Source organism: Semicossyphus pulcher, unplaced genomic scaffold (genome assembly GCF_022749685.1).
Source record: "Semicossyphus pulcher isolate SPU_LCO1_2020_fin unplaced genomic scaffold, fSemPul1.0.p SCAF_11, whole genome shotgun sequence".
Lineage (NCBI taxonomy): Eukaryota > Metazoa > Chordata > Actinopteri > Labriformes > Labridae > Semicossyphus > Semicossyphus pulcher.
Genome location: NW_027211615.1, coordinates 25631263 through 25658702, shown reverse-complemented (window position 1 = coordinate 25658702; position 27440 = coordinate 25631263). Strand labels below are relative to the sequence as shown.

General features: G+C 40.3%; 1 protein-coding gene across 1 annotated transcript; it reads right to left on the bottom strand.

Annotated features, from left to right (window-relative positions):
- Positions 1 to 1378: 1378 nt before the first annotated feature.
- ttc13 (tetratricopeptide repeat domain 13) lies at positions 1379 to 26939 on the bottom strand. Its single transcript, XM_069657582.1, is given in 23 exon segments — positions 1379 to 5335; positions 5420 to 5499; positions 7276 to 7354; positions 8062 to 8141; positions 10945 to 11080; positions 11217 to 11326; positions 12560 to 12644; positions 13011 to 13094; positions 13236 to 13328; positions 15195 to 15327; positions 15407 to 15537; positions 15885 to 16041; positions 17086 to 17260; positions 17406 to 17547; positions 17688 to 17770; positions 19726 to 19836; positions 19920 to 20036; positions 22042 to 22134; positions 23538 to 23603; positions 23739 to 23809; positions 23892 to 23967; positions 25563 to 25657; positions 26759 to 26939. Coding segments are annotated over 23 exon segments (2493 nt in total). The 3' UTR covers positions 1379 to 5220.
- Between the last annotated feature and the right edge of the window lie 501 nt (positions 26940 to 27440).

The following is a 27440-nucleotide window of genomic DNA, read 5'->3' as shown; positions in this document are numbered from 1 at the left end:
AAACGATCGTTATCCTGACAAATCTGCTTGTCCTGACAAGCTTTGTAATATAGAAACAAGAAATTAATTGGTGATGGCGAGATAACAAATATAATAAATAATCTAAAGCAATGGACGTTCTTAGCTTCGGTATGCTAGTAACTACAGCGATCAGTTAAAGATAGCTTTGTTAAAACTACAAGATTAAAACTACAAGATCCAACTCTAAAAAATCTAGTACAATAAAGTGATTTCTTGCTGTCAGTTTAAGGCATGTTGCTAGGTAATCTTGATAACTTTAACCTTATCAACAAAATAATATTACAGGGCAATCTTATCTGTGTAACGTGCATAAAGCTAAGTTTCAGGTTTCACCATCATCATTTTACATTATTATTCTTACATTGTTCTGGCCGGTTCAGGATTTTAAACTAGCCTATGCCTCCTTAACAGGGCTCCGCTTCTTGACTCACACATAGATCCAAGAATCACAACTGCAGCCGCTTATTGTGTTGTCCTCATTTGACCATTTATTAACAAAACAAAATAAACAAAGGTTGTAGTATCATCTACATGAGGTCAAAAGACTGTGTCGATGCCCCGTCCACTTCCACACATCTCATGTCTGCTCAAAAAACAAAAGAACACAGAGACTCAGTCCCAACTTCCTGCTTCCCCGCAGCTGACTGTCAGCTGATTAATCACAACAAAATTAATTGTTTACAATAAAGGTAGAAAATTATTCATAACAAAAACAAAGGAAAATGAATGTATCCTGTAAACAACTGTGAAAAAACAAATGTATTAAATAAGGTGCGTCCTTTTCTTTGCCTCCAAAACAAACGCGAACAGTAGTTCCGCTCTTGTCCACAGGAGGCTCCAACAACGACACAGAATAGGAGTCATCATAGCAACTTTAATACTTTCGAAAGGTCCTGATCAGACAGAGCGTGTTTTGCAGGCTGTAGAACGTGAGGTGCACCGCACTGCCTTTTCTGTTGAAGCCTAAGGTTAAAAAAAGGGCAGATTGCAGCGACTTTTTTTTTTTTACTGTTGTTATGGCAACCAGCAAATCATTAGCTGTCATTAACCTAACCGTTACCATGACGTCGGGTGCTTTTCTGATTTTTATTAACTCAAGGCGCTCAGAGCGTTTCCTCACTCAAAAAGCCGCCCCCGGTTGCTAACACGCTTTCTGTCTGAGTGGGCCCTAACTTAGTCAAAAAATTTACTTAGCATCTCCTACATTTCAGCTAGTAATACCTTACACTTATCACACTGTTTTACCACTGTTAACATATTTTTAATGCAGTTTTTCTCTCATCTCGGCAGAAGAGGGCTTCCATAGCTCTCCCTGAAATTTAAAGATTTTCAAAATAAAACAAACAGAGCCTGTGAAAATTGTCAACCAGTTTTATTGACTGCTGAACATTCATTCACTCATTCAGTTAAACATTCCCTCTTTCAAGTTTTAAGCTTTAAGATAGGTTGTGCCCACCATAGCACTTAACGACTGGGTCCCCCAGTGCAATAAAAGAAAATGACAGCTAGTCAGCACAATCATTGATATGAAATAAAATTACAGGCATGAAGCAAAACAATTGTAAGACTCCGACTGCCCTGAATGACGGAAATAAATTAGATATGCCATTAAACAGACCTTTTGTTCTTGCTTTACGGAGTTAATTTAACTAAAAGACAAACTTAGGAGAACGGACATTCAATGAAGAACTACTGCATGATGACACCTTAGCATTAAAGGCCCCTCATCTTAATAACTGTTGAAATTTGTTCATAAGACTGAATACTTTTAAATCATTTCAGGTAAATTACCTGCTGAGCTTGTTTGCGTTTCCTCCTTGTGCTTAAACATTGACAAGTCATTAAAAATCACAGGCAGCAGCTGTTTCACAAGGTTTCTGCATGTAAACATCACATCCCAGTCGCAATAATCCAAAAATTTCCCTTGCAGGGATTAACCCATAATTAAATAATAATGTGATCTATAATTTACAAAATCATAAAATCATAAATCAGGTTTTCTAATCAATCTGTCAATCCAGAAACTAGAAATGTGGCTACACAAAATTAACCGAGCCATTCATCTAAGGGCCAGGGGGGGAAATATGACAGCACTTCATGGTTGGGACATTCGGAGGGATACGAGCTCCTTTGTTGGTCTAAGACGTCTTACAGAACAGCTTGTGCAAGCAAATTTAATCCATGAGATCAAAAGAAAATCCAAAAATAATGCAAGCTAAAGGAATGATGGCAAAGTAAACAACAGTATGTGGTGTGCTTTTTTTCCTCGTCTATATTTAATCCAAACAGTCAGAGATGTCAGAGAGCATTCGCGAGTATCTACTTCTTAGCTTCAATTAGACTGGATTTTTTCAGATCACATTTAATAAATTAACTTTAAATTAGATATGTACTGCACTTTTTGAAACATACAACTATAAAATAACTAGAACCCATTAATCCATTGATTCATTTCGATAGGAAACGTATAACTGAATGCAGCTTATTACTCTTATTTTGAAAGGTTCCTATGCCGCAGTCCATACTTAAAAGACCTGCAATTCATCAGTATTTTTAATACATATTAAATGTATTAAAAACCAGATGTAGAAAATAATTAGTCTAAAAATTTGGGGGGAAAAGGCGGCTTGTGCAGCACCAATTCTATTGGGATATACCGTATATTTATGTACTCTTCCCTAAAACAGTTTCATGTTGTTGTTTATGATTATTAATGCATTCATGATCTGACGTTTTCTTCTGTTTCTCTGCTGAGTCAAGTTGCAAATGTAAAAGAAATTATAAAGGAAATGCAAAAAAATATGTCATAAAAATTGTCCAAAACTCAAATGTAAAACTTTTTGGAGAACACGTGTACCTGTATAACGAATTTCTGTATTAAGTTACTTCCTCCTGACGTGAGACTTTATACCACATTAAAACAAGAAGCGGCTCTCTGGAAATTCTCTAAAATCTCTGACTGTCACTCTCATCTTAGTTCAGCAGCCAACCCATCTTAACACCAACCCTTTATTGGTCACATTAAAAAGAAAACGGGCGTTTGACACCCGATAAGAGAGAGAGACACTTCCTAAAAGTGTCGAGAAAACAGAAAAATAAAAGAGACTGCTTCAAGTATCCCAAGTGGAATCTAATAGCCCTGAAGGTTTTTGTTTCATAGTTTTAAAATCCCCAAGAACTTCTTCTCTGCTGAAAGGCTGGACTCTGTGAGTGTGTCAGCAGTGGTTAAAAACAACAAGTTTAAAGTGCCAATTACAATCCTGGATGTTCAATAAAAACCCTTTTAGATACCAGGAATCAATTAACAATTAACCATCCAATGTTAAGCTATCTAAAGCTAGGATTTTAACCATGACTGAGCAACGTCAGATTGTTCGTGCTGACGGTTTAAGAGATGGACTTTGTGCTTTGGGTGTTTCAGCGTGAGGCCTTTAAAGCAGAGAAAAAGGAAAAGGGCGGACAGAACATCACTTCTGCATCCCAAACTGCTACACTACTGTTCTCTTTCGTCTTCCCCAGCTGGAGGGTGCAAATATTGGGACTAATCCAAGGTAAATGTTTCACAGGCACCAGAGATCCTGCGCAAAACCGCACATCAACATAGCTGTTGAAAGATGACAGCTGAAGGCAAACCGCATTTTGAACAGCATCCAAATTCACATAACCGGCTGATCGTGTAGCAGCAGTGGCTAAATATTACAACATTTTTTTAAACTGATGAAGAGAGTTGATAAACAGGGGTCCAATTAACATATTGATTTCAATATAAGTTGCAGCACTTCTAGCAGAGTGAAGGCCTTTGTCCACTTGTGCTGTTTTTTGGGCTGGCAGCGCCCACGACCAACTGAGTACATCTCACTCACTGGCGCTTACTGTTGCTAGGTTACGAAAGTTTTCAAGCGGCACTTCCGCTTCCCTTTGAAGTGACCGTTAAGTCTGTTTTAAATCGCTCTGTATGCTTAACGTTTGCTTTTATTCGAGGAACTTTAACAAAGAAAACATAAAAAGAATCGTGTCCTGGCTTTAGCAGCAGCTCTACACCTGGAAACTGTACCCTCGAAAAAACAAAAGAATTAGCATCTCCTCCGCCACTGCTGTTGTAACAAACTGTGTCCTCATTCAGGGTCTGAACCCTTGAAGGAGGCGGTTAACGGAGGATGCTCCATTCGTAGCCTGTGTAGACCGTTAAAGGGGAACTGAAATGAGAGGATTTCCTGTTTGAGTTACCAGCTGCTCCCACCCTTAGCTGCTCCTGTCGTCTAGGAACAGGTAGCTTGCAGGATAACTAGCTAGCATAACTTACACGTAACTTATTATTTTAAAGATAATATGTTTCAAGGGCCCGTTCGTTTTTTTAAACATGTGTAACGCTAGCTTTCTGATTGAGTTGAAACTAAAAACGTGAAAAAAATGAATCTCGGGATACGTTGGGCCGCGAAGGATGCACCCGATGGATCCTTCGTGGCCCGGGAAAAGGAGGACGCATTCGTCGGCAGCCTCTGAAGGAGCTTTCGAATTGGGACAGCCTTTGACGCCGCTGTGACGCAAGCGGCCTGGATTGGGACACAGCTAAAGTTGATATCTGAAGTCCCGCCCCTTCTTGATTTTGATTGGTCGTGAGAGAGGAGTGACATTGACGAGTGCGGCGGTGTTTCAAAAAAGGGGAACTATTTTCAACTGAGAGCGCTGCGAGCACAATAACAAAAATAAGCTGATGGTGAAGTGCATTGGTTTTGTCACTGCCAGCACAAAAAATGCCGTTAGTGGACATACAGTGGCAATTAAAATTCAGGTTCTGTGATAAATTTGGCAGAATAATTGCGGCAAGAATTCAGATGTTTAGAGTCGTCTGTGAGGGAATATTTAAGGGAGGATGGCAGAGAACAGAGCAGGATTTTTAGTAGTTTATATTAAGACAAATAATGGCAAAACTTATATTTTGAATTTGTATTTATGTCAGTTTAATTTAATTCAGGACCAAATAAGAAATTACCACCTGCTCCCCAAATGTGTCAAATAACGCTTTGATTTTCCCTCTTTAAATGTAAATAATAAACGTTGAAGCTAAAGATGCTAATGAGAACTTTGCCTGTTTTGTTTGGGTTGCAGAAGAAGACAGTCCCTTTGTTCTGCCCAGTGAAGAAGTTCCACTACTAAGACTTTAACTAAACAGACTTCTCTGGAAATGTGGAAGTCGTGTTAGGACTTCTTCGGACAGTGTGACGACGAGTCTGTGTTGAGAACCTCTATCATTGTTCTCGTCGACGGGAAAGTCTCTGCTACAGATGGAAGACTCTGGTACCAACTCGGCAAACTGTTGAGGAAGAGAAGCGACAGGTAAGAGATGCTGCCATGGCGACGGATAACAAAGGACGTTGTTGTTTCTGTTTCAGCCTACCTTTTGAGAGTCATCCAAGTTTTTGCTGTTTTACTGAAGCTGTCTGGACTGGGTGTGGTCATGGCTTCGAAATCCACCAGCTGAAACAACATGAAAAAAGAAATTAATGCAGAGCTTCTCAACCAATTTGGCCCAACATACCCGGGATTAAAGTCGTAAATTTGTGAGATTATAAAGTCACACATTTGTGAAAAATAGGTTGTGGTTTCTCTTCGGCGCTCTGCCCTGTTGGCACTGCTGCTTACACAGGCGTGCATGGCACAGAGCTCGGTACATATTTATCCTGTTTTCTTTGTGCGTAAGAAACAGACTTCTTTGGGAATTTTCCAGGGATCATTAAGGGGGGTAACTTCTTCAAATTTAGAGTTATATGGGGGGGCAATTTATTTTATGATGCTATCTGGTTTACGAGGGCTTATCACCTGTTTAGAGGACCATTTGGGTATGTGTTTTAGAGGTCATGGGGTGAGCGTTTTTGACACTGTATGTTAGCTTGAACATTTTGACTGAAAGGCAGAGAATTTATGTACTTCTCTCCATGCTGCATGTAAAATGTAAGTAAAGAGACTTCATAACATTGGTTTGTCAGCAAATTATCTTCAAGAGGAGAATTTCCCTCACACTTCATAGCGGAGAAAGACTGAGTGATATTACTCTTCTCCTCTAGCTCCTCTAACGGCCCCGTCCCTAACATGCTGTCGTACCTGAGGTACCCCCACAGCCTTGGGAGATGAAATCAGGTAGGCCTACCCATCTTGTTTTTAATGCACTTCACTGCTCAATCTTTAGGCTGGTTTGGTCACTAATCGTTGTGCAACAACTTGGAGTAAATGCTGAATGTTCCAACCCTTTATCCACAACTTTGAGCCAAGCTTTTCATTCATTTTCTAGTACTTTTAGCTGCTAAATATAAACATTATTTCATGGGTAAAAAGAGGAAATAGTAAGCAAAAAGTACGAGACTCAGATTCACCAGACTTTTATTCTTTCTGGTTGAAAAGAGTCGACCTCAGGGGAAACTCTCACAGTTTGCAGCTTTCTAAAAGACCTGATCAGATTTCTCCGCTGCTTTGTTTCCGCAACACTTTTGTCTGCTTTGCAGGTGCAACAAAGGTTGGAGTTTCAGCCCAACTTTCCCAAGACATTCGGAATAAAAGGCCGGAGAAATAATGCTCTGGATTTGAGGCTTTATATCCATCAACATGATTAGAAGATGGATCTATTGTAATGCAGACATCTTCTCTTTTGGACACAAGAACAAAGCAGAACATACCATTGCTGCCCTTATCAAGCTGTTTAAGCAATTGTGTCTGTTACTTCAATGTTTCTTATTTAGATATGGCAGCACATGAACAGAAGGAAGCATGTGATGGTGCCAAAGAAGGAGGCAATATCACAGCTCAATAGTGAGCGTTTCCCAGCTTTTAAGTTGAGACTTAAATTTCTCTCCTCCTTTGATGGTATGTATTTATACATCATGCAGTTGGCTTTGATGAAAGTGCTCATTATGGTTGTGGAAGGGTTTTTGAACCTTTCTGCCACACACTGTGACGGGGGAAATATACTTATAGACTAATCCGACTTGAAAAGAATTCCTCTATAAATATAAAATCATCTCATACAGGGTTTTGAAGTTTCTAGAACCAATATGGTTCTCTCTGAACGTGAAGAAGTTGCATATATTAGAGATGTATAGCTCAATCCTTAGAGGCAGCGAGAGAGGTGTTTTATGTTTCTGCGTGTTCGCAGCCTTCACATGCATTACATTTAGACAGGTGCGGTAAAGGTTAGACGACGCAGACACGAGACATTCGTGTAAAAATGGCATCAATTCACCTTAAGAGACTTGTGCTTACCTTTCCTTTGGGGATCCTACCGATGACCTCTTTCCCACTGGCCATCAGCGCCCCCATCACGACTGAGTAAGCCACCACGCTGAGGAGGAAGCAGATCAGACAGCACTCTTAAACACAAGCGTCATTAATGCAGTTCAAACTTGACGAGCACGTCTTTGGACTGTGGGAGGAAACCTACGATTGCACGGGGAGAACATGCCAACTCCACACAGAAAGGCACCCTACGTCTGAACTGGGATTCGAAACCACGAACCTTGTTGCTGTGAGGTGCCAGCACTAACCACTGCACCACCGTGCCGCCCTTTTTGCCATCCAGGCATTCTCTTTATTTATTTATTTAATTGGCCTTTTGTATTTAGAGAGAGAGGACAGTGGATCGTGTGGGAAACAGTGGAAGCGATTTAACCGCTGAGCTAACCCAACCCAAATAAATCTGGATGCAATCTGGATATGACAAAAAAAGCAGACTTGCAGACTGACGGGTTTCCACCTCCTGAGTAGCTGCAAAAAAGCCACAAGCATGTTCTCTTTTTTATAATTAAAGTGTGAAGATCACTGAGCATAAAAACACCTGCTGAATTTTCTCAGAATGTTTTTGCACAGCGCTGTCTATTTCCAGTTTTTCTTGTCACATTTGGACGAAGATGATCTTCTAATATTTTGCCAAAGGTGATTTCACTCAAAGACAAAAGACCGCACATAAAGACTAACTGACTCTCTCATAAATTATTAATCTGATGAAATATTTAGCGTTACGCCTGAGGGCTGTTTCGACAACGAACTTACCTTGATCCTCTGGAGAGTGGCATGAGGTTGCAGAAGTAATACACCAAGGAGAGGATCAGGTTGCACACGGCATCTGCATCCTGAAAGAGAATTGCAGGTCATCACATCGACACAAACTGGCTCGGAGCAGGAGTTTCAACAGACGTGTGGTTCTTCTTCTTTTTTTTAAACCATCTTCACCGTATAATTTCACCATTTTCAGTTCAAGACGAACGTGTGAAGCAGAGAGAGTTTGCAGACGGAATAACAAGAGAAAAAAGAGCCCTAACACAAAAGAGTTATTCACACTGTTCCAGGTATCTGTCAGATCAGAGTCGCTGACTTTGTCTGGTTGTTACATCCGCAGTGCATTGTTGGGTTTCATCACAGCCGTCACTATAACAATAACAGAAAGCTGAAACTATGTCGAAGGTTTTATGGTTTGATTATATTTCACTAAAGTCTGAAAGTCACAGACAGCAACCAGGTGTAAAACACATTCTGCTATAATCCTGTAACATGATTCAGTCGTAAAATTATTCAGATATTCTCCGGAGAATTAACTAAATTCCTTCCATAGTTGTCCTGTCTAGAAAACTGAGATGTGTGATATTCCTGCAGAAGTATAGAGAGGAGAAAAGGCAGGAGAACGACAGGTGCAAGGTGTTCATTGTTGTCAGACGCTGAGGTGGAAACTGTGTGACCTAACGTGGTGAAACAGTTGGACGCCTAGCTCACTGACTCTATTTCTGTTTAAATATTCTTGTCGTTATCTAATGCTGCAATGACCCAATTCCCACCAGAATCATTCAAAGGATCCGTTCACTCAATTCAAGAATCATGTGTGTGGTAAATAAAACAGCAACTTTGCCTGCAAGACATGTTTTTCCCCATTAATCCATAAATTATTCATAACATGTCATAAAGTATCGAAACACGGCTCTTTCTTTTTTTTGAAAAAGCCTAGCAGACAACTACGACGGAGTAATGGAGTATTAGGTCCACGTTAAAGAAAAAAAGTATGAGATTATGGGAATAAAGTTGTAATTTTAGGCATTTGTCAGCCTAAGATAATTTTTGTTGGCTCTTTGCCTGTATTTATAGGACAGTTAAAGAGAGTCAGGAAATGTGGGGAGTAGAGAGCCACCAAATGATCGGCAGACTAGGAGTCGAACCTGAGATCAGTGCGTCGAGGACTGTGGACTCTGTACATGGGGCGCCTGCTTTACCAACTGAGCTGAGAACAGCGCACCAGAGTCCTGATACTTGTGAAAATGTAGTGCTGATGTGCCAAAAGAGGAGACTAGGAGATCTCCCATGCTCTCGTGAGGTACATGTATGCTATGCTTCCATGCAACCAGATGTGTTCAATAAATATACAGTAGCTCCGGCTGAAGTTGTATTAAGCCTCCTGTGCAATCATTTACAAGTATAACTTCACAAGATGCTCCACATTTCTCATTTTAGTACAGGTGGCAGGCTGCCCTTTCGATATTCCCCTTCATTAGAACATATCGGCTAATAAGAGCCTAAAATTCTGACTTTATTCTCGTAAAATTCCGACTTAATTCACATAAAATTACAACTTAATTTTCGTAAAATTCAGACTTTATTCTCATAAAATTCCGACTTTATTCTTATAAAATTCCAACTTAATTCTCAGAAAATTACAACTTAATTCTCCTAAAATTCCAACTTTTTTCTCCTAAAATTCCGACTTAATTCTCCTAAAATTCCAACTTTTTTCTCCTAAAATTCCGACTTTATTCTCATAAAATTCCGACTTTATTCTTATAAAATTCCGACTTAATTCTCGTAAAATTCCAACTTTTTTCTCATAAAATTCCGACTTAATTCTCATAAAATTACAACTTAATTCTCGTGAAAATTCCGACTTAATTCTCATAAAATTACAACTTAATTCTCGTAAAATTCCGACTTTATTCTCATAAAATTCCGACTTAATTCTCATAAAATTACAACTTAATTCTCGTAAAATTCCAACTTTTTTCTCATAAAATTCCGACTTAATTCTCATAAAATTACAACTTAATTCTCGTAAAATTCTGACTTAATTTTCATAAAATTCCAATTTTAATCACATCAAATTCCAACTTTATTCTTATAAAATTCCGACTTAATTCTCATAAAATTACAACTTAATTCTCGTAAAATTCCAACTTAATTCTCATAAAATTACAACTTAATTCTTGTAAAATTCCGACTTTATTCTCATAAAATTCCGACTTAATTCTCATAAAATTCCGACTTTATTCTCGTAAAATTACAACTTTTTTCTCATAAAATTCTGACTTAATTCTCATAAAATTACAACTTAATTCTCGTAAAATTCTGACTTAATTTTCATAAAATTCCAATTTTAATCACATAAAATTCCAACTTTATTCTTATAAAAATCCGACTTAATTCTCACAACATTACAACTTTATTCACATAAAATGCAGCTTTATTATCCTGAAATTACGACTTTTTTCTCGTAATCTCAGATTTTTTTTCCTCTAATGTGGCTGTAACACTTAAAAATAAGCTTATCCTCACATTTCAGAAAGTGGGATCAGAGAACATCCGTAAATTTCTGTTGTATTAACAACAAATCATTAAAAACCTTTCTGTCAACTGACAAATCAATCAAGTACAAACAAGTCAACAAATTTGATCTCTTAAGCTGACACTTTTGCCTCCATCCTAATATGCACAACGCATGAAAACCTGCTGCTGGCTGTTCTTTGGAAATGTCAGTCAACTAAAAATAACATGGAGGTAATTTGTCCACAATCACAAACCGCAGTATTGAGCCTGTTTCTGCTTCCTGTTATGTATGGACTTCTGAAGTCGTGCCAACAATAAAAAAGGCTTCCAGTAAAGTGAAGAGATAAATCTTACCCCCAGTTCAGTGGACAGCATTAATGCTTTTCCTTTGGCGGTGAGGTCTTTGTAGATGGACTCTATCTCTGACTGGTACTGCTGCGTCCGCTCCTCTGTCGTCTGAGTCTCTACTGAGAATAACATGTTGCCCACCCTGACACACAAAACAGTCAATTAATCCTCTCCTGTCGTCATACCTGTCGGTAACTGGTGCCCCCTAAAATATTCTGCAGGAAAAGGACAAAAGAGAGACCGTCCATCACATCACGTTAATAAGGCAGATGTCGTACCTGTCTCCAGTAATGGTGATGGTAAAACCGTCGTACTCTTTCCCAGCATCCTTCATGCTCGGTACCTTGGAGTTGACCGTGAAGCCATCTCTGGTTTTACTGTTGAACTGCTTCAAGAAACAAACACACAAACAAAAACACAACCCTCCTGGGTTTTCACTGCTGAACGTATACAAGGTGTAAGACAAACACAAAGTAACACAATGTGGTGCTGCTTTAAAGGAGTTAACAATTGGCACCTTTCAATGTGAGGGAGTAGCAGCTCTACTCTGAGCCTCTTCTGGATGTCTGAGCTCCTGACCCTATCTCTAATGCTGAGCTCAGACACCCTGCAGAGGAAACTCAATTCGGCCGCTTGAACCTGTGATCTCATTCCTTTGGTCACTACCCAAAGCTAATGACCACAGGTGACGGTTGGAACGTAGATTCGTAGACGTAAAGCTTTGCTTTCAGGCTCAGCTCCTTCTTCACCACAACGGTCCGGTACAACACCTGCACTGCTGCTGATGCACACCGATCCGCCTGTCAATCTCACAATCCATTTTACCCTCCCTCATGAACAAGACCCCGAGATACTTAAACCTCTATTCGCTTGAGGCAGAGACTCACTCCCCACCTGGAGGGAGTAATCCACTGTTTTCCGGCAGAGAACCATGGTCTCAGACTTGGAGGTGCTGACTCCTTAATTTGGTCTTTCAAATTGACCCTTCCCTTGAACAGCCAATGTCCAATCGTACGTTAGCAACCGTAACTAGGCATGGGAGGCCTGTCAAGCTTTCAGATGCTGCAACGGTGTGTTTATCCGACAACAGATTTCCTCAAAGTTCAGAGGAGGGCTGTCATATTTTTCGCTATTCCGAAGCCAAAAACTCAAGAGGAGAGATGTCGGACATGGATTAAAAATTGTGGAAGACCTCACTCGCAGCTTAATCCATCGAATATCAACAAAAACTCCTTCGTTTATGCCCCAAGTTAAGACGCTAACTAACTTGGCTAGGTTAGCGTGTTGGCAAAGAAAGACGGTTGAATATTAATCATAGGTTAATCCAGATCCAGTGTATGGATCAAGCCCGGAATATCTTGACTATACAGCATCCTAAATGTACCTCTTGGATGAAACCTGCTTTATTAAAAAGACTGACTTTCCTCGCCTTGGAAACAGCAACTCAAGGTCTACTCATGGTTATTTCCATGTACACTTAGCAAATTCAACCTGCTGTGGATGAAGACTTGAGAGTAATTTTACAAAATATTGTTTAAATGGTATCTATCAGAAAATATCTAGTAGACACGCACACATCTCCTTCTCCGTACATCCTTCCTTCTCATTTTTTCGTCCTTACCTTCATTATAGGAAGCAGATCTTCTACTTTATTCACATTTTCAAGAGCCTGCCGGACCTCCAGGAGTCCTCTGGGGTTGTACGCCCTGAGACACAAAACAAGAAACTTGTTAGTTCAAGAAAACATTTATATTGGCATGAGACACTTCCTCGGCATGCTCAGGCAAAATTAATACAGCCTGGAGGAAATAAATCATTTACATAACTCTGCTTTGATGGAATAACACTGTCGGGAAACATATTTTCATAACAACTGTCAGATAATTCTGGTAAGACACGCAGATGCTAAGCACGAATTAACAGCTGTCAGTGAGCTAATTTGTGTTAGCATTAAAGGCAGTTAGGGTGTTTTAATGAGTTTATAATTTCGAGTGTTTGTGATGGAAAAAAATGAACTCATTTCAAATATTTCAGCAAATGAGGCAGTGCAGAAGAAAGACGATGAGATTTACCCGTGATACACCAGTATTCTGTCTTTAATGAAGTCCAGGATGTTGTCAAAGTAGGCCAGGTATCTGATGTTGATAATCTGTCCCCTGAAGAAATGAAGATTAAAAGGATTTCAACGCTCGTTCAAAAGAAGAAGAAGTGCTTGCAGTGAGTTTCATGGTAATCGAAGCGGCTCAAGGGACAAATACTCAGGGTGCCTGACGTCAACTTCAGGACCGGTCTGTTACCTGATGAGGTTGATGTGATTGTTGAAGCCTCGACTGAGACTCCTGGCGGGCATCTGGTCTAACCACAGAACTGGCTGGTCTGGATCGGCGATCCTATGAGGTCAGGAAAAGCCTGTTTAGTCTGGCAGCACCAGAGACTGTATAAAAGAAGTGGACTAAGCAACTGCCCTGAACAGTGAAGCTAATGTGGACTGCATTCTTTCTAAAACCAGCTGGACTGAAGAAAATGAGCCTACTTCTCTACTGGTCTCAATCTCAGTAGAGACAGTTTACTGACTAACTTTTCATGAAGTCAGATTTTAATCAACCTCGGATCCCATCGGCTATAGTCTGAGAAGATATAGGGAACACCTGTGAACGTGCCGGGCGGTAAGCGATAATCGACTTCCCGTCAAGACCTCCTTTTTCTGCGTGCTGCATTGTTACAGAAAGAGAAAACGTTTTCTTGTGATTTACTTGTTATTAACGGGTCGTAGCTTTGCTCAAATTTCAACATCATGATGCAGATTTGTAAGAAGTAAAAATTAAAGCTTTGTCAGGTCTGTCCTCAAGAGGAGAAGAAAACTTTTAAAATGCTCGTTTGTTGAACGGAGGTCGGATCGATCTGATGCATTCGAGGAAGTCGGGAAATCTGAGCGGCTTTTGTGACACAGCGTCAAGTGAATTTATCTCAAGTTAAATTTTAGATCTAGAACAGATTGTTAGCTGAGCTTATATACAGATGTCTGTTTATAGAGATTAATAAGAAGCTAAATCGTCGTCAGATGACGCTGATGGGAGACAGGATGTCATTACGGCTCCGCCTGCTTTTGCTCTCCTCACGGACTGTTTTTCTTGCGTACGCCGCAGCCTGCTGATACGTAATTGGTCAATATTACTCGGACTACAAGCGTAGTTCAAACGGAAACCAGAACACTTGCCTTCCCGGAAATCCACGTAAATAGAGATTAAGTTGAATATGAGCTTCAGAGTGGACTTCATATTGTTATTTAAGCATGGATATTTGATGGCTATCACTAACATTTGTCTTCTTCTTACTCCTATTAGGATTTCACAGTTGCTCCTGAGCTGCACTTAATATTTCTTGGAAGACAATTGAGACACTGTTAAAGGCAGTGGTTCTCAAAGTGGGGTCCTCCGAGAACCACAGGCCGGGGGTCCACAAAATAATTATAAATTTATAATAAAAATTGAGCTGTATCATTAAAACAGCATCTCTACAGATGAGGACCATTTGCAGCAATGAAACAAGCATACTGTGTCCACTACTCCCGCCCACGTTAGCTTTGGACCAAAAGAAACTGACATGATTGTGACACAACGAACTGTTCCTGCAGCTGCTGTTAATTTTCTGAAAGCTTTTAAGATCAATGACTTAAAAGTATAAATGTTGTCAAGTTGAGCACGAGCAGTTTGTCTGTTTTAAAGTATCTAAGTGGTATTAACATGATTCAAACGGACATGTTTTTCTGTTTATCACTTTGAAACAGGTCTGAAGTATTTAGGTTGATAAGTTTTACAATACAAATAGATACAGTGGAATCAAGAGTGCAAATGGTAGAAAGCACGCTTACGATTATGAAGGTGTCCTTGTAAAATGCTCTCCCCTGTAAGAGGTCCCTGGCCCCAAAAAGTTTGAGAACCCCTCATTTAAGGTAATTAGGCCATTCTCATGTGGCCAAACCAAATGTACAGACTAATTCTTTAAGAGTGGCTTAATATTAAATTCAAATAACACTTTGAAATCCCTTTTTTGAGTCAGTAAATTAAGTCTAGACATCAGATCTTGGTCTATAAAATGTATTACGACGCAGATTATTTGCCATTTTTTAAAGAGTATCCAGGATTTCTGTCTTCTAGAGCCTCAACAATGCGTGAAATATCCAGAAAAATGCCCTGTGCAACACATTTCTTTTTAACTATGAAGGAAGAGTATTTGAGCTAAAAGAAAATCCTCACCTCCTCCATTTAACTGCTATGTCAAACATGTCTCTCCACTGCATTTGTCTTGTCTTGCCGTTGACTCGCACTTTGGAGTTGCTCCACGTTCGATGCATCGCCTGCATCACCTCCAGGGTGGCTAAACCCATGGCTGAGAGAGCACAGAAAACATGCATTAGTACAACATCACCAGTATTTAATCATGTGTATGAACCAGTGTTTGCCTGTACCTCTGTGTATTCTTCTGTTTGGTAAGAAACCAGGAGTGTCGTATTGCATTAGCGCCCCCAGGTGGTCGGCTGTGCATATCAACTTCTGAACTTCACTGCTGTAGCTCTCAAAGTTCTGCGGCAGCACGTCCCTGCAAACCACAAACACAGGAAGACATGACGGATGAGCTTCACCGTTGTTCATGTCAGTTCTGTTTTCTCTGGACGGCATTGTGAGCACCTGTCAACTCTCTGAAACGTCAACATGTTTGTGCCTTTCTTTTTAATCCCAGCAGAACTTGCGGCTCAGGAAATAAAGGGGGCATTGTCTCCTGATTTCTCTGTTTTCCTACTGATGACACCACACATTCACTTCAATTAAAACCAAGAAGAAACCAGAGTAATGTTTGCAGGGACAAGGACATAAATCAACGTGTTATTAAAGCTCATAGTTGTTCCTCCGGGAATTAATCAGCGTTATCTGACCCATCAAACCTACTTGATATGCGGCTGCAGGCCGGGCTGCTCTTCATAATCTTCTATAAGAAACGGCAGGTTTTTGGCCCAGTGGTTCTTAAAGTTCCCTGGTAAGTCCTGGTCCACGTTGTACTCTGCTACTGGGATGTCGAGGTGGGAGTGCAGGTAGCGAGAGTACTCTGGAGGAAACACAAGAAGAAGAAAAAATCAATACGACCAGTACTGACATGTTTAAGAAGCAGACGTTTTCCAGCTGAATTAAATTTTATGTTATGAGACCTTAAAAAGTAGAAAGTAAATAAAATAAGTGATTAAATTAACTTTCGGGAAACTTTATCTTATACAAAATTAAATATATTGGATTATAATAACTTTTCTTTTTACCTAAAGCTTCTGAATGTTTTTAGTTTTGTGATTTTTTTCTCTATATTTCCTTCATGTGCATCTGTTGATGAGCCGTTACGTACAATTAACCATAACAGGAATAGATGAAATATTCAGTGTAGGTAAGCAACATCCCGTCCTCTCTGACATTTAGTTAATATAGATAACAATATTTTTATACATATTTTTCTTTTGTTTCAACAAATTAAACAGCTCCAACATCTTAAAGTAATAATCTGGAAGATATTCCTTTAAATAAATGTCTCTTAAGTCACTATCTATCACTGAATGAGGTCACACACTGATGACCGAGTCTATGGCCCTCTGATGAAAGCCTTTGCATTTGCAGAAAAAATCACAAGCAGCGGCTGCTTTTCCGCTCTCTGCAAGTGTTGCGAGTAAACAGTAATCTACTATGGCTGAACAAACAAAGAAAAGATGGATGACTACAGATACAACTTCAACAAGAAGTGAAAATCCAAAGAAAAAGAAACAAACTCGACGCTCAGATGAAGCAAACAGTCTGAAAAGGAAAGCGACCGTCAGCCAGGAAAATCAAGAGTTACAACCGGAGCCAACCGTGGACGTCACACATGCAACACTGTCTGGATATCTGGGAAGTGTGCTCCTGCAATTACCGTTTATCACCATAGGTGCCGCCAAAGAGAACGAAACTGAGATCTTCCAGATTACCACTTTACCGTTGCTTCGAGTTTGATTAATATATTTACAACTGTAAACACCTGCATAAAATGTACTCAAATTTAAACACCTCACACACAAAATGAAGAATATCATCTATAATACATGTGTTCACATGTGCATGCTGGGAGACCAACCTCTGAGGTATTTCACTTTGAGGTATTCAGAGCTGGCCTTCTGTCCCAGCAGAGGGTCGTTCAACATGACTTTAGTCTGAGCTTTGATGCCCTCGTAGAACTGCCCCATCGCCACGTGACTTAACCCCTTCATGTACTGACACACCTCGTTGTAGGGCTCCAGCTGAAGACACCTCTGAAGGCAGGAGAGGAGGGACAGGAGAGAGACATGCAGTGAACACAGTGTAAGTTCTAATATATTTCAGTTAATAAATGATTGATGCTGACCGTACAGAGGACTGGAGGTCTGAACTATGTTATCAAACTGTACATTTCTCTACCTTGAAGTTGCCTATGGCCTCCTGCAGCGAGCCGTGGTGGTACAGCATCATGCCTCGGAGCTGAAGGGACTGGATGTGATTCTGGTTGAGCATGAGGGCTTTCTGGAAGCTCTCCATCGCTGACTCAAAATCACCCAGCTCTCTGAAAAGAGGAAGAAGAGATGCATGTGGTTAGTGAGAGCGCGGGGGAAAGGTAAGACTCTCATTTCCTTAAATAAAAGACATGTACTCTGGGTTTCAACATGGAGTAAAACAATGTGAAGTAGCACAGACTGGCTGTACCTGTAGGCCTGTCCGAGGCTCTTATAGGCATCTATAAAGTCAGACTTTAACTTCAGAGCCTCTTTGAATGTCTCGATGGCTTCCTGATGAAGAGAAAACACAAGAGCTTTTCACACACTGCTACAGCACAGAGCGAACAGGAAGTTGCAAGAGGGAATGTGAGGAAAGACACACAAGTTCTGACTCAGCAGATGGTTCTGACCTTGTGTGACACGCATCAAGGTTTTGTCTAATAGGAGTTTTCTTGTATGCTCACAGGATGCTACACAGATAAAGATAAACGTTTGTCAGGCCTCTCCCTTAAAGCAGAGACTGTTTTACAAATGCAAATCAACTGTTTTGGGGATTTTTCCATCTCTGTAGCAGATGTGCTGGAGATTCTGGTGAGCGGCCAGAGACTGCCAATAACATTTTATTAAAGCACGTAAAAGCCTCATAAAAGGCATTGATATATTAACAACAAAAACAAACCCAATATTCAGTATGGAAAACACAGGCAAGGAGGGAAGTCCAAGAAATCCCTTTATGGTACGGCTTTCAAAACAGCAGTAAAGAACGTAAGCGGTCAGGCTGCACGATACTGGAAAAATGGGATAGCTTTCTGTTCTGCAATATTTATAGCGGTTTTAAAAAATACAGGAAATTATACGAGATAAAGAAGTGTGTATTTATGTGCATATAAAGAATTAACAAGCTTTTAACAGAACAAACCCCCCTCCGACTTCTAGCACACATGGTTAATAGACTCCCGCGTGAAAAAGTAGAGCGAGTTCAGGTTGAGCGACTCGTTTCTTAAAATACAAACAGACTTGTGGGCTGCAGTTGTGTTACAAATACGCTGCCTCATCTACCATTTTTAACACTCTTCAAATGTATGTTTCATCAGCGTGATCAGCCCAGTGACTGTAACTACTGAAAACAAAAGCTCACCGTCTCCTACTTCCTGTCAGCACACACACAACCTCACGCCGTGTCTGTCATGCAGGTGAAGCCGCTAAAACACACAGACTCTGCAGCTCAGCGGCCGATTAACTCTGGGCTCTCATGAAGGGCTGCACTAATGTGAAATCAGACTTTTGTTGTAGATTAGTGATGGAAAACAATAATATTACGAGTGCTCCTTTTGCACCAGGCAACAACAAAGTAGCAGCTTGAAGTGTTGCAGTGAATTTGCCTCACAGTTGCACGTCCAGCGATGTGACTATGGTTCATGCGCACATCGCAATTGCAATGGTTAAATGATATATCGTGCAGCCCTAGAGCGGTATTAAATAAAACAATAAAACAAAGTGATAAAATAAAGTCAGAGGACTGTATGCGATTGTTGCCTTTATAACATGGAAGCTCATACTGTGTCAGCAGACAAAGGGCATATTCACACTCAGTTTGTACTGATAAAACACAGATTGGGTAATGTTGACTTTGTATGCACGAGTCCTCGCTGCAGCAGATTCCACGCTCATAAAACTCAGAGAAATAACGGCTGCAACTAAAGACGTGAAACGTTTTCTTTCAAAATAAAATGTTATAATCAGTCTTTCCCAAAGCCAAGGAAGATGACCGAAAATGTCTTGTTTTAAATAATACTTAAAACATTTAATAGATTATCAAAGTATGTCTTCGGACTGTGGATGGAAGCCGGAGTACCCGGAGGGAACCCACGCATGCACGGGGAGGACATGCAAACTCCACACAGAAAGACCCACTTTGTCCCAAACGAGGTTCGACCAGGAACCTTCTAGCTGTGAGGCGACAGCGCAGCCCTAAATAAGACTCCTTTTTCATATATATACTGTAAATCTAGCACTTTCCTTCTTTAAAAACTGAGATTTCTCAAAGAAATTGACTCCCAGATGTCCCTAAGCACGCACATGTTTCCTGCAAGATGGCCACAGCAGTTTACAGTGAAGGTCTTAAGTCGTGTTGACTGTTTGTGCATCAAATTATACTTTAAAAATCCTTCTTTCAACTTCTTTATGATCATTAAAACACACAACCAAATTCCCTCCATTTGTGAAAGAACGAGGAGCCCGCTTACCTTGAGCATGCCTCTGTGGAAGAAGGTGAGGCCCTTGTACAGCATGGCGATCGGCTGATTCTTCTTCAGCTCTAAAGACTGCTGGAAGTCCTCCATAGCTGCCACATAGTCCTGATGGAGAGGCGAAGCAAAGGATTAACACATGGCAGCACAGAGGCATGTTTGTACACATTCAGATACGCATTAAAGCAAACCTCTGAAATGAAGAGCAGCGTTCCTCTGTGTCTGTAGAGACGCGCTGAGGGCTGCAGCTGGATGGCTTTAGTGAGATCAGCCAGAGCCTCGCTGATACGACCCAGAGGAGACAGGATCTAGAGACGGATAAACACACATTTCAGACGGCTTCTTGGCTATTAAATTGTTTTGTCGGCAGTTTAGAAAATAAACGTTTGATCCCAGCAGAGGGACATAAGTTTAAGATCCCTATTTTTACAGCAAATCACACTGATGCACAAGTAAGGAAGACAGAAAAAGAACAAACTGTTGCATATGATTCCCCTTTTTCTGGTTGGTATCAAGTATTTTCACTCAGAGGATGGGAATACTATTCAACAGGAAAAAGCATTTTCAGAGACATATTTGACATTATTGTTTTAACAAAGACAGAAAATAGGACTCAAGAAGATGACTTAAACACGCAGGATGGTATTACTGCAGGCAGCATCTCTGAATCTAAACAATAACAAAGGATGCAGTGTGGTCATGATGTACTGTGGAATCATGAGTTGTTGTATCCTTCATTAAATTCCCTACATTGCAGATTAAATGCTCATGACACGTCTAGTCCCGTAATATAATAGCCGCAAGTAAGCAGACTTCCTTCTTCACTCTTTGACATTTCATCTTGTAGTTCAGGGGTTTTCCCTGAAGACAGGCAACCAAATGAAACACAACAATACTTTGATATTTTTTTAAAGTGTCGAAGACGAGGCGTTGACGAGCTAAGAATTGATCTTTGATAATAAAACCTCTGACGACATGTTTGTTTTGTTTTCGTTAACGAGACGAGATGGGACTAAGATGTTAGTGGTGGGCTGTCAGACATTCAAATACATGATATTTTCAATTCTTTATTTAGCCTTTATTTAGACAGGTGATCTCACTGAGACACGTGGTCTCATTCTAAAGAGAGACCTGAGATGACGGGTATCATAAGGTGGTCATGAACTTTCTGGTTTTCTCTGGGGCAGCTGTGGCAAAGTGGTAGAGTCAGTCTTATTTCAATCAGAAGGTCAGAGGTCATATTTTCTTCTTCATCTTCTTCTTCTCGAGAGAAAACGTTTTGACTAAAACTGGACTAAAATGTTTTGAGTTAACTAAAACTAAAACTGGACTAAAACTATAAAGGGTAAACATGGCTAAAATGTGACTAAAACTAATAAGCATTTTCATCGACTAAGACCAAATCTAAAATAGCGGCCAAACTTAACACTGGTAAGAACACAACTCAATAAAATATGTCATATAAGTGTAGTTTTACCTTTTCATGCTGAAATTAAGCAATATCTCATGAGAGGGAGTGATGTAGTACTGAATATCATCACGGCTGTGATTCGTTCGTAGGCACGAGGCCGCTTTTATACAACAGTTATACAAGTGACAAAAAACAGTAAACAATCAACAACAGATTACTTTTTGTTCCATCACCTGAACGAGTTCCACAGCTTAACTGAAACGGAACTTTTGTTGCCAAGCAACCCAAACATCCTCCTGCACTCTGTGTCTACAGGTTACCACAGATCAGCTGTTTTTATCATGTACATTTATGTGTTTGTTTTAATTCATCATCAGCCAGTGAAATAAGAGTCTGCTGTGTGATTCAGAGGTACCAGCTTGATCAATGTAGACACACACGCTTTGCTGTGATATTTATTAACAGTATCAGAAAACCTGGCTGAGGCGGAGTGATACACAGAGTGAAAAGTCCTAGTGATGTTGTTCACTGTATCAGCACTCATGGAATGCCTCTTGTCCAATCAGATTACTTGGTCAGAACTAACTGTTGTATAATGTTACATATCACACCTTCAGGGAGGATTCAGACTCTTATGAGAATACTGACGTTTGACTGCACCATGCTGTGGATTGTTTCTGATGCATTGTTCATCATGGGTTAAAAAAAAATGAACTAAATAGTATAGAGACATGTTTGTTTTTTTTAACCATTGAGATTGACTGACAGTGGGACATGGATCACAAAGAGGAAACGAGCCCTAAAAGCCTCTGAGTGAAACCTGGAGGATAAAAATAAACTTCTTGTATAACTGAAATGACTTGTGGCAGAGCGGTTGTGTCTCTGCTCAGGGTCAGCCTCACCTCTGCTCTCTGCTCGTACACCTCCGGCCAGTTCGGCTCGAGGGTGATGACTCTGTTGAGCTCGTACAACGCCAAGTCAGCATTCTTTATGTCCTGGCACAGAGAAACAGGAACAAGAGGGCGTTACATTTAGTTGACATACATAAACCTAAATATAACATAAAAACTAGGCGTAGTGCCCAAACGACTAAAAACACAAAAACTGCTGTCCTGTGTTTCGCTTTGGAGGGCACACTCCTGTTATGACAGCAGATTGAATTTGCATTCACTGAGCGACACTGAGTCACTCTGCGTTCACCTGAAACTGCTGCTGTCACCAAAATCCAGGATGGCTTTTATTTCCAGACAAATAAAACCAAAGGCATCCAAAAAATGCACACAGACGACCACTCCCTGAGCTGCCGAACACCAGCGTGGGAGTCGGACAATGTGTGGTGTTGAATTAAATATTATTTTAAGCAAACTAATAGTGCAAATAAAGGCAGTTTATCCATAAACATGTGATCAGCCGACATTTTTCTCCCCAATTAAACTGTTTTATTTTGAACAGACACTCGTATGAAGCTTGTATCTTACATAGGAAATCTAAGGTATTTATGATGTGATAACATAGCTTTAGTTATATTTTTTATGACATTGTAAATTCTCTTACTCAACCGTGGAAATTATTAATGATTGACGAGAGAGGCATCTCAGAACTTATGGTTGGTTGGCAAATTTTTTGCACTTCTCCCAGCCAGAGTTACACATGATGTGGGCGTAATTTGTGACTTTTTTAATCTTAGAGAATATTCAAGTTTTTTTTCTTGTAAATTTATGCCTTTAAAGTGATAATCTCAAAGATTTTTATTTAAATAAATGTCTGTTAAGTCACCCTCTATCGCCAAATGAGTTAAAACAATGGTGATTGTGCCTATGGCCCACTGATGAAAGCCTTTGCCTTTGCAGTATAACAGACTGGGTGTCTGTGGCGCCCAGTTAGTGACGTGTTTTCCATCAGCCAGCAGTGGTTGGTCTGCCAGAGAGGGTAGGCGGAGCTAAGCGGCTGCTTTTCCGCTCTCTTCAAGTGTTGCGAGTAAACAGTAATCTACTATGGCTGAACAAACAAAGAAAAGATGGATGACTACAGATACAACTTCAACAAGAAGTGAAAATCCAAAGAAAAAGAAACAAACTCGACGCTCAGATGAAGCAAACAGTCTGAAAAGGAAAGCGACCGTCAGCCAGGAAAATCAAGAGTTACAACCGGAGCCAACCGTGGACGTCACACATGCAGCACTGTCTGGATATCTGGGAAGTGTGCTCCTGCAATTACCGTTTATCACCATAGGTGCTGCCAAAGAGAACGAACTGAGATCTTGGAGATTACCACTTTAATAATGGAAATAACTCTTTATTTCCACTGAAATTTACCCCTTTTTCTCCCATAATCAAAAGAAATAAAAACAAACCAACGCAACCAATAGAGGAAAATGAACTCCACATTGATCACTCACCTGTAAACTTTTCTTCCCATAAGCGATCCCTCTCCCATAGATGGCACTGACCAGCTCTGGGTCGCTCTTTATCAAACAGAAAACATGTCAGAGGTTAAAGTCTTGGTTTGAACACGATGGAGGAAGTTGTGTTTTTATTCTACGTTGTTTGGAGAAAAAGAAAGAATCTTAAAATAAAAGCTTCTCCAGCGTTAAACACACCTGTAATAAGAGAGAGAAGTGTTTGATGGCTTCATCATAAAGACCGTTGGCGATCAGAACGTAGCCTATAGCTGCAAAATCAGAAACAGGTGTCGTGAATAACAGACTTCTATCAATCTCTTCAGCATGACATGAGAATTTAAACAGACTTACCAAGTTCTTCGTTTGTGTTGTGGTTATCTACGGGGAAGGGGATTTTCTTCTGTTCTATAAACAACTTGGCCTGGTTCTGTGAGAGGCGGAGAAAAGAAAAATAGCACAAACAGGTGAAAAAAGAATACACAGAGAGAATACAGTCACACAGGAAACTAAATGGATGGTTTCCTGTGTGAAGTGAGAGGAAGCGCAAACAACCAGAGGAGAGTCTAGATACAATTTGCTATTAAAGCAGAATGCTGTTTTTCTTAAGGACATTCTTGTGAGTTAAAAGTTTTAACAAGCTTTCCAGCATCTCTCAAGGTTACAATAAGCTGCACAGAAAGAGGAAAACATCCTTTCTCAAGTCGAGGATGCTCAATGCTGCAGAGTAAATTCTTGTGTGCTGATAAACACTCAGCGTCCTCAATCAAAAGGCGAGTTTTCTCCCCTTCTCAAAGTGTCACACCGTATTAACCGTATAATCCCAAATGGAGAACAGCAGCATGACATAACACAAACACCATTACAGGATGCAAATGTGACAGCATGCAAATGTTGCTGTGGCGGCAGTTTGTGTTTCCAAAAGAGCAAGAAGAGAACTGACAAGACGAATACTGCTATTATCATAACGGCCTTACATAATGAGCAAAAGTAGCAGCATCATCACAATGACATTCAAAGCCGTGTGCTTTGAAAGAGGTCTATTTCTCTTTTAGTGACCTTCCGTGGACTAAATGCCCAAATGTTCACACTGTAAAGTTATGTTTTTACTAGTGAGAGGAGGAGGAGGAAGCACATGCAGTAGTAGGAGTGCAATCTGACTCCACCGTTGGGTGTGGTTACAAGAGCGACCGCACCTAACGGCAGTGGTCTCGGGCTACATCCACACGGACACGCTTTCATTTTGACACCGCTTTTTAATTTGTTCCAACGAGCAGTTTAGGGACGATTCAGAAATAATCTCCGTCTATAATAAGATGCCTTCAAACTCATATCTTTCACTTACACTGCGTGTGTTTGAGTAAACATGAAGCATACTGTCAGGGTGGGATTTTCTTGGTGGGATGGACGGGTGTAGCTTGTCTTCACTGATAAGACCCAATCAGGAAGTGGATGTGGGTGTATGCATCATTGTTTTTAAAAGTCTCTGCGTCTCCCCTCATTCATTTATACACAATCCCAGAGAATTACACTAAAATTGGGTCAGCATTGTTCCTAAACTTTCTGTTTTAGGGGAATAAAAAACACCTGAGAAGCGTGGGCTTAAGACGTAGACAAAGCATCAGTATGGAAGTCGCTTTTTTATCTCTGAATTCATGCAGTCAGGTTGCTCATCATTTGCACTTCTGCTTTGTTTTTCCTCAAATACAAAGAGAATCCGAGAGTCGTAGCTGTCCTTCATTGTTAGCTCCAACCATCAGAAACATGAGCATCGATTGTTCAGTGTTCCGTCAGTAAATTACAGTAAATCAAACTAGTTATAATATAAGAAGGAGGAATAAGGCAGGGTTTATTTGTTGATTAAAATATAAAAGCCTGGACGAAAGGCGCAGTCTTGTACTATTTTAGATAAAAACAAGCTTTTCACACTTCACTACAAACCCCAACTGTCTTTCTAAGGAGCCGTTACAGACTGCGCCTGCTCCTCGATCTGATTAGTGTGTGTGAGCGTGTGTGTGTTCTCACCAGGATCTTCTCTGCGTTAAGTGAGAAGACTGACTCGCAGGGTGGGTTGCTGCCCTCCTCACAGTCGGGGTCATCCAACTGTAAGATTGAGGACTCTGCAAAGACAAATATTCAGAGCGATCATTATGGGGATAATGTTGCTGTCACAACCATACTAACTTAATGTCATTCATTCTTACATATCAAAGAAGAAATGTCTGGGATGTCAAGTACACCTGACACCACTCATAGTAGATTCCAAAGCAACCAGGCATGTGAATAACTCCTATCTTCATGTAGTTCTACACACGCCAAACATCATTCAAATATCGACTGTTTAAAGCTGCATTATTATGTTAATGTGGTAATAATGTAGATTGATTTGTAAAGCCTGTACTGCATTGCCTCACAAAGCCAACTTTGATTGTTACATAGCTGACTCACTTTGTGGTGAAATGGATTATACTAAAGCTGCAATCAGATTGCATTGGAGCTTAGAAAAAAACACATTATAAAGGTCAGAACTTAGTGATTTGTAAACTATTTTATACAGCACCAAATCAGCGTTCCTGCATTTTTAGTCATAGCATAACCTAAGTATCCCTACAGTTGAGCACACATGCACCGAACCAACAAGCAGTAACCTCAACAGAGTATCGACCTGTCCAACCAGTTCACTTGTCATTCTTTCAGTATGCTCCAAGAAAATTCATTGTGGGGCACGTTGAAAGCTGAATTTTGATTTTAATAGTTTATCAAGGTGCATCATTTAAAGGCCGAATATTTTAGAAGCGTATTGCCATCTTAACACTGTTTCATTTTTCCTTTAAAAATGTGAATTTTTCATTTTAAACACAGAAACTCCAAAAGTACGTATTTGTTGACTGGAGTTTGGTGTTGACCTCTTGGGGTAAGCTATGCAGTTTGTGAGTGAGTTTTGGTTAAGTTTGAGTTTCCTTACTATTATGCCTACATCTTTTGACTCTCCTTCCTTCAGTGTAACGCCTCTCCTTCTTTTATCTGTTGTTTCTAATCCCATTTAACCTCCACGGTAGTAAGAGCACGAGCTTATCTGAGTTATCTCCTTAGTGCTGTCACTGCTTGTTGTTATTAGCCTCTTTAACGTTAGCTTTAAACGGTTAAGCTAGCCGGGGTGACACAGTGACAGTTGAATCGGGGAGGACGTGGCAAAGTAACATCGAAAACAGATACTTTACCGCAGTCAGCCGCGTACTCTTCCCACTCGGACAGCGAGCTGCATCCCTGCTTGTGGAGCTCATTGTTGAACAAAGTGAGAGTGGAGAAATACTCGGAGGAGAAGATTGCCCGACTCAGGTACAGTAGTGAGAGCGCTACCACAACAACAGCCCGGCTGGAAGGGGCCATGTTGTGCTACATGTGAGTGACGCCAGGGAGCGGAAGCTGCAGTTCGAACAAACCGTGCGGACGGACACGCCCCCCTCACGCGCAGGACTCTGAACAAGAAGACCGCAGCGCATGAATGTAAAAATCAGCCAGAGACGGTGATTACACTACATCTCCCAGGATACTCTGCGGCTGTAGAACCGGTCCCTCCGGTGTCAAGCCAGACGGAACAAAAGGGGTTTCCGTAATTAATTTCAAATTAAAACCAAACTGCATATCTTTCAGCTTAATCAATAATTAAGATAAGTTATAGCAAACTGTTCGCTGCATATATTACAGTTATTGAATATACATTAACATGATATAAATAATAAAACTTTTATTTTGATGCTTTGCTGTTTAAACTCTTGCTGTTACTAATAAAAGCCTTTTGAATTGGAACTTGAATTTTGACATTTTGTCTTGTCTCTGGTGTTATAATGATCACATACAAGAGCCATTCCTTTACCATCCTTTGTACTGACCACTAAAATC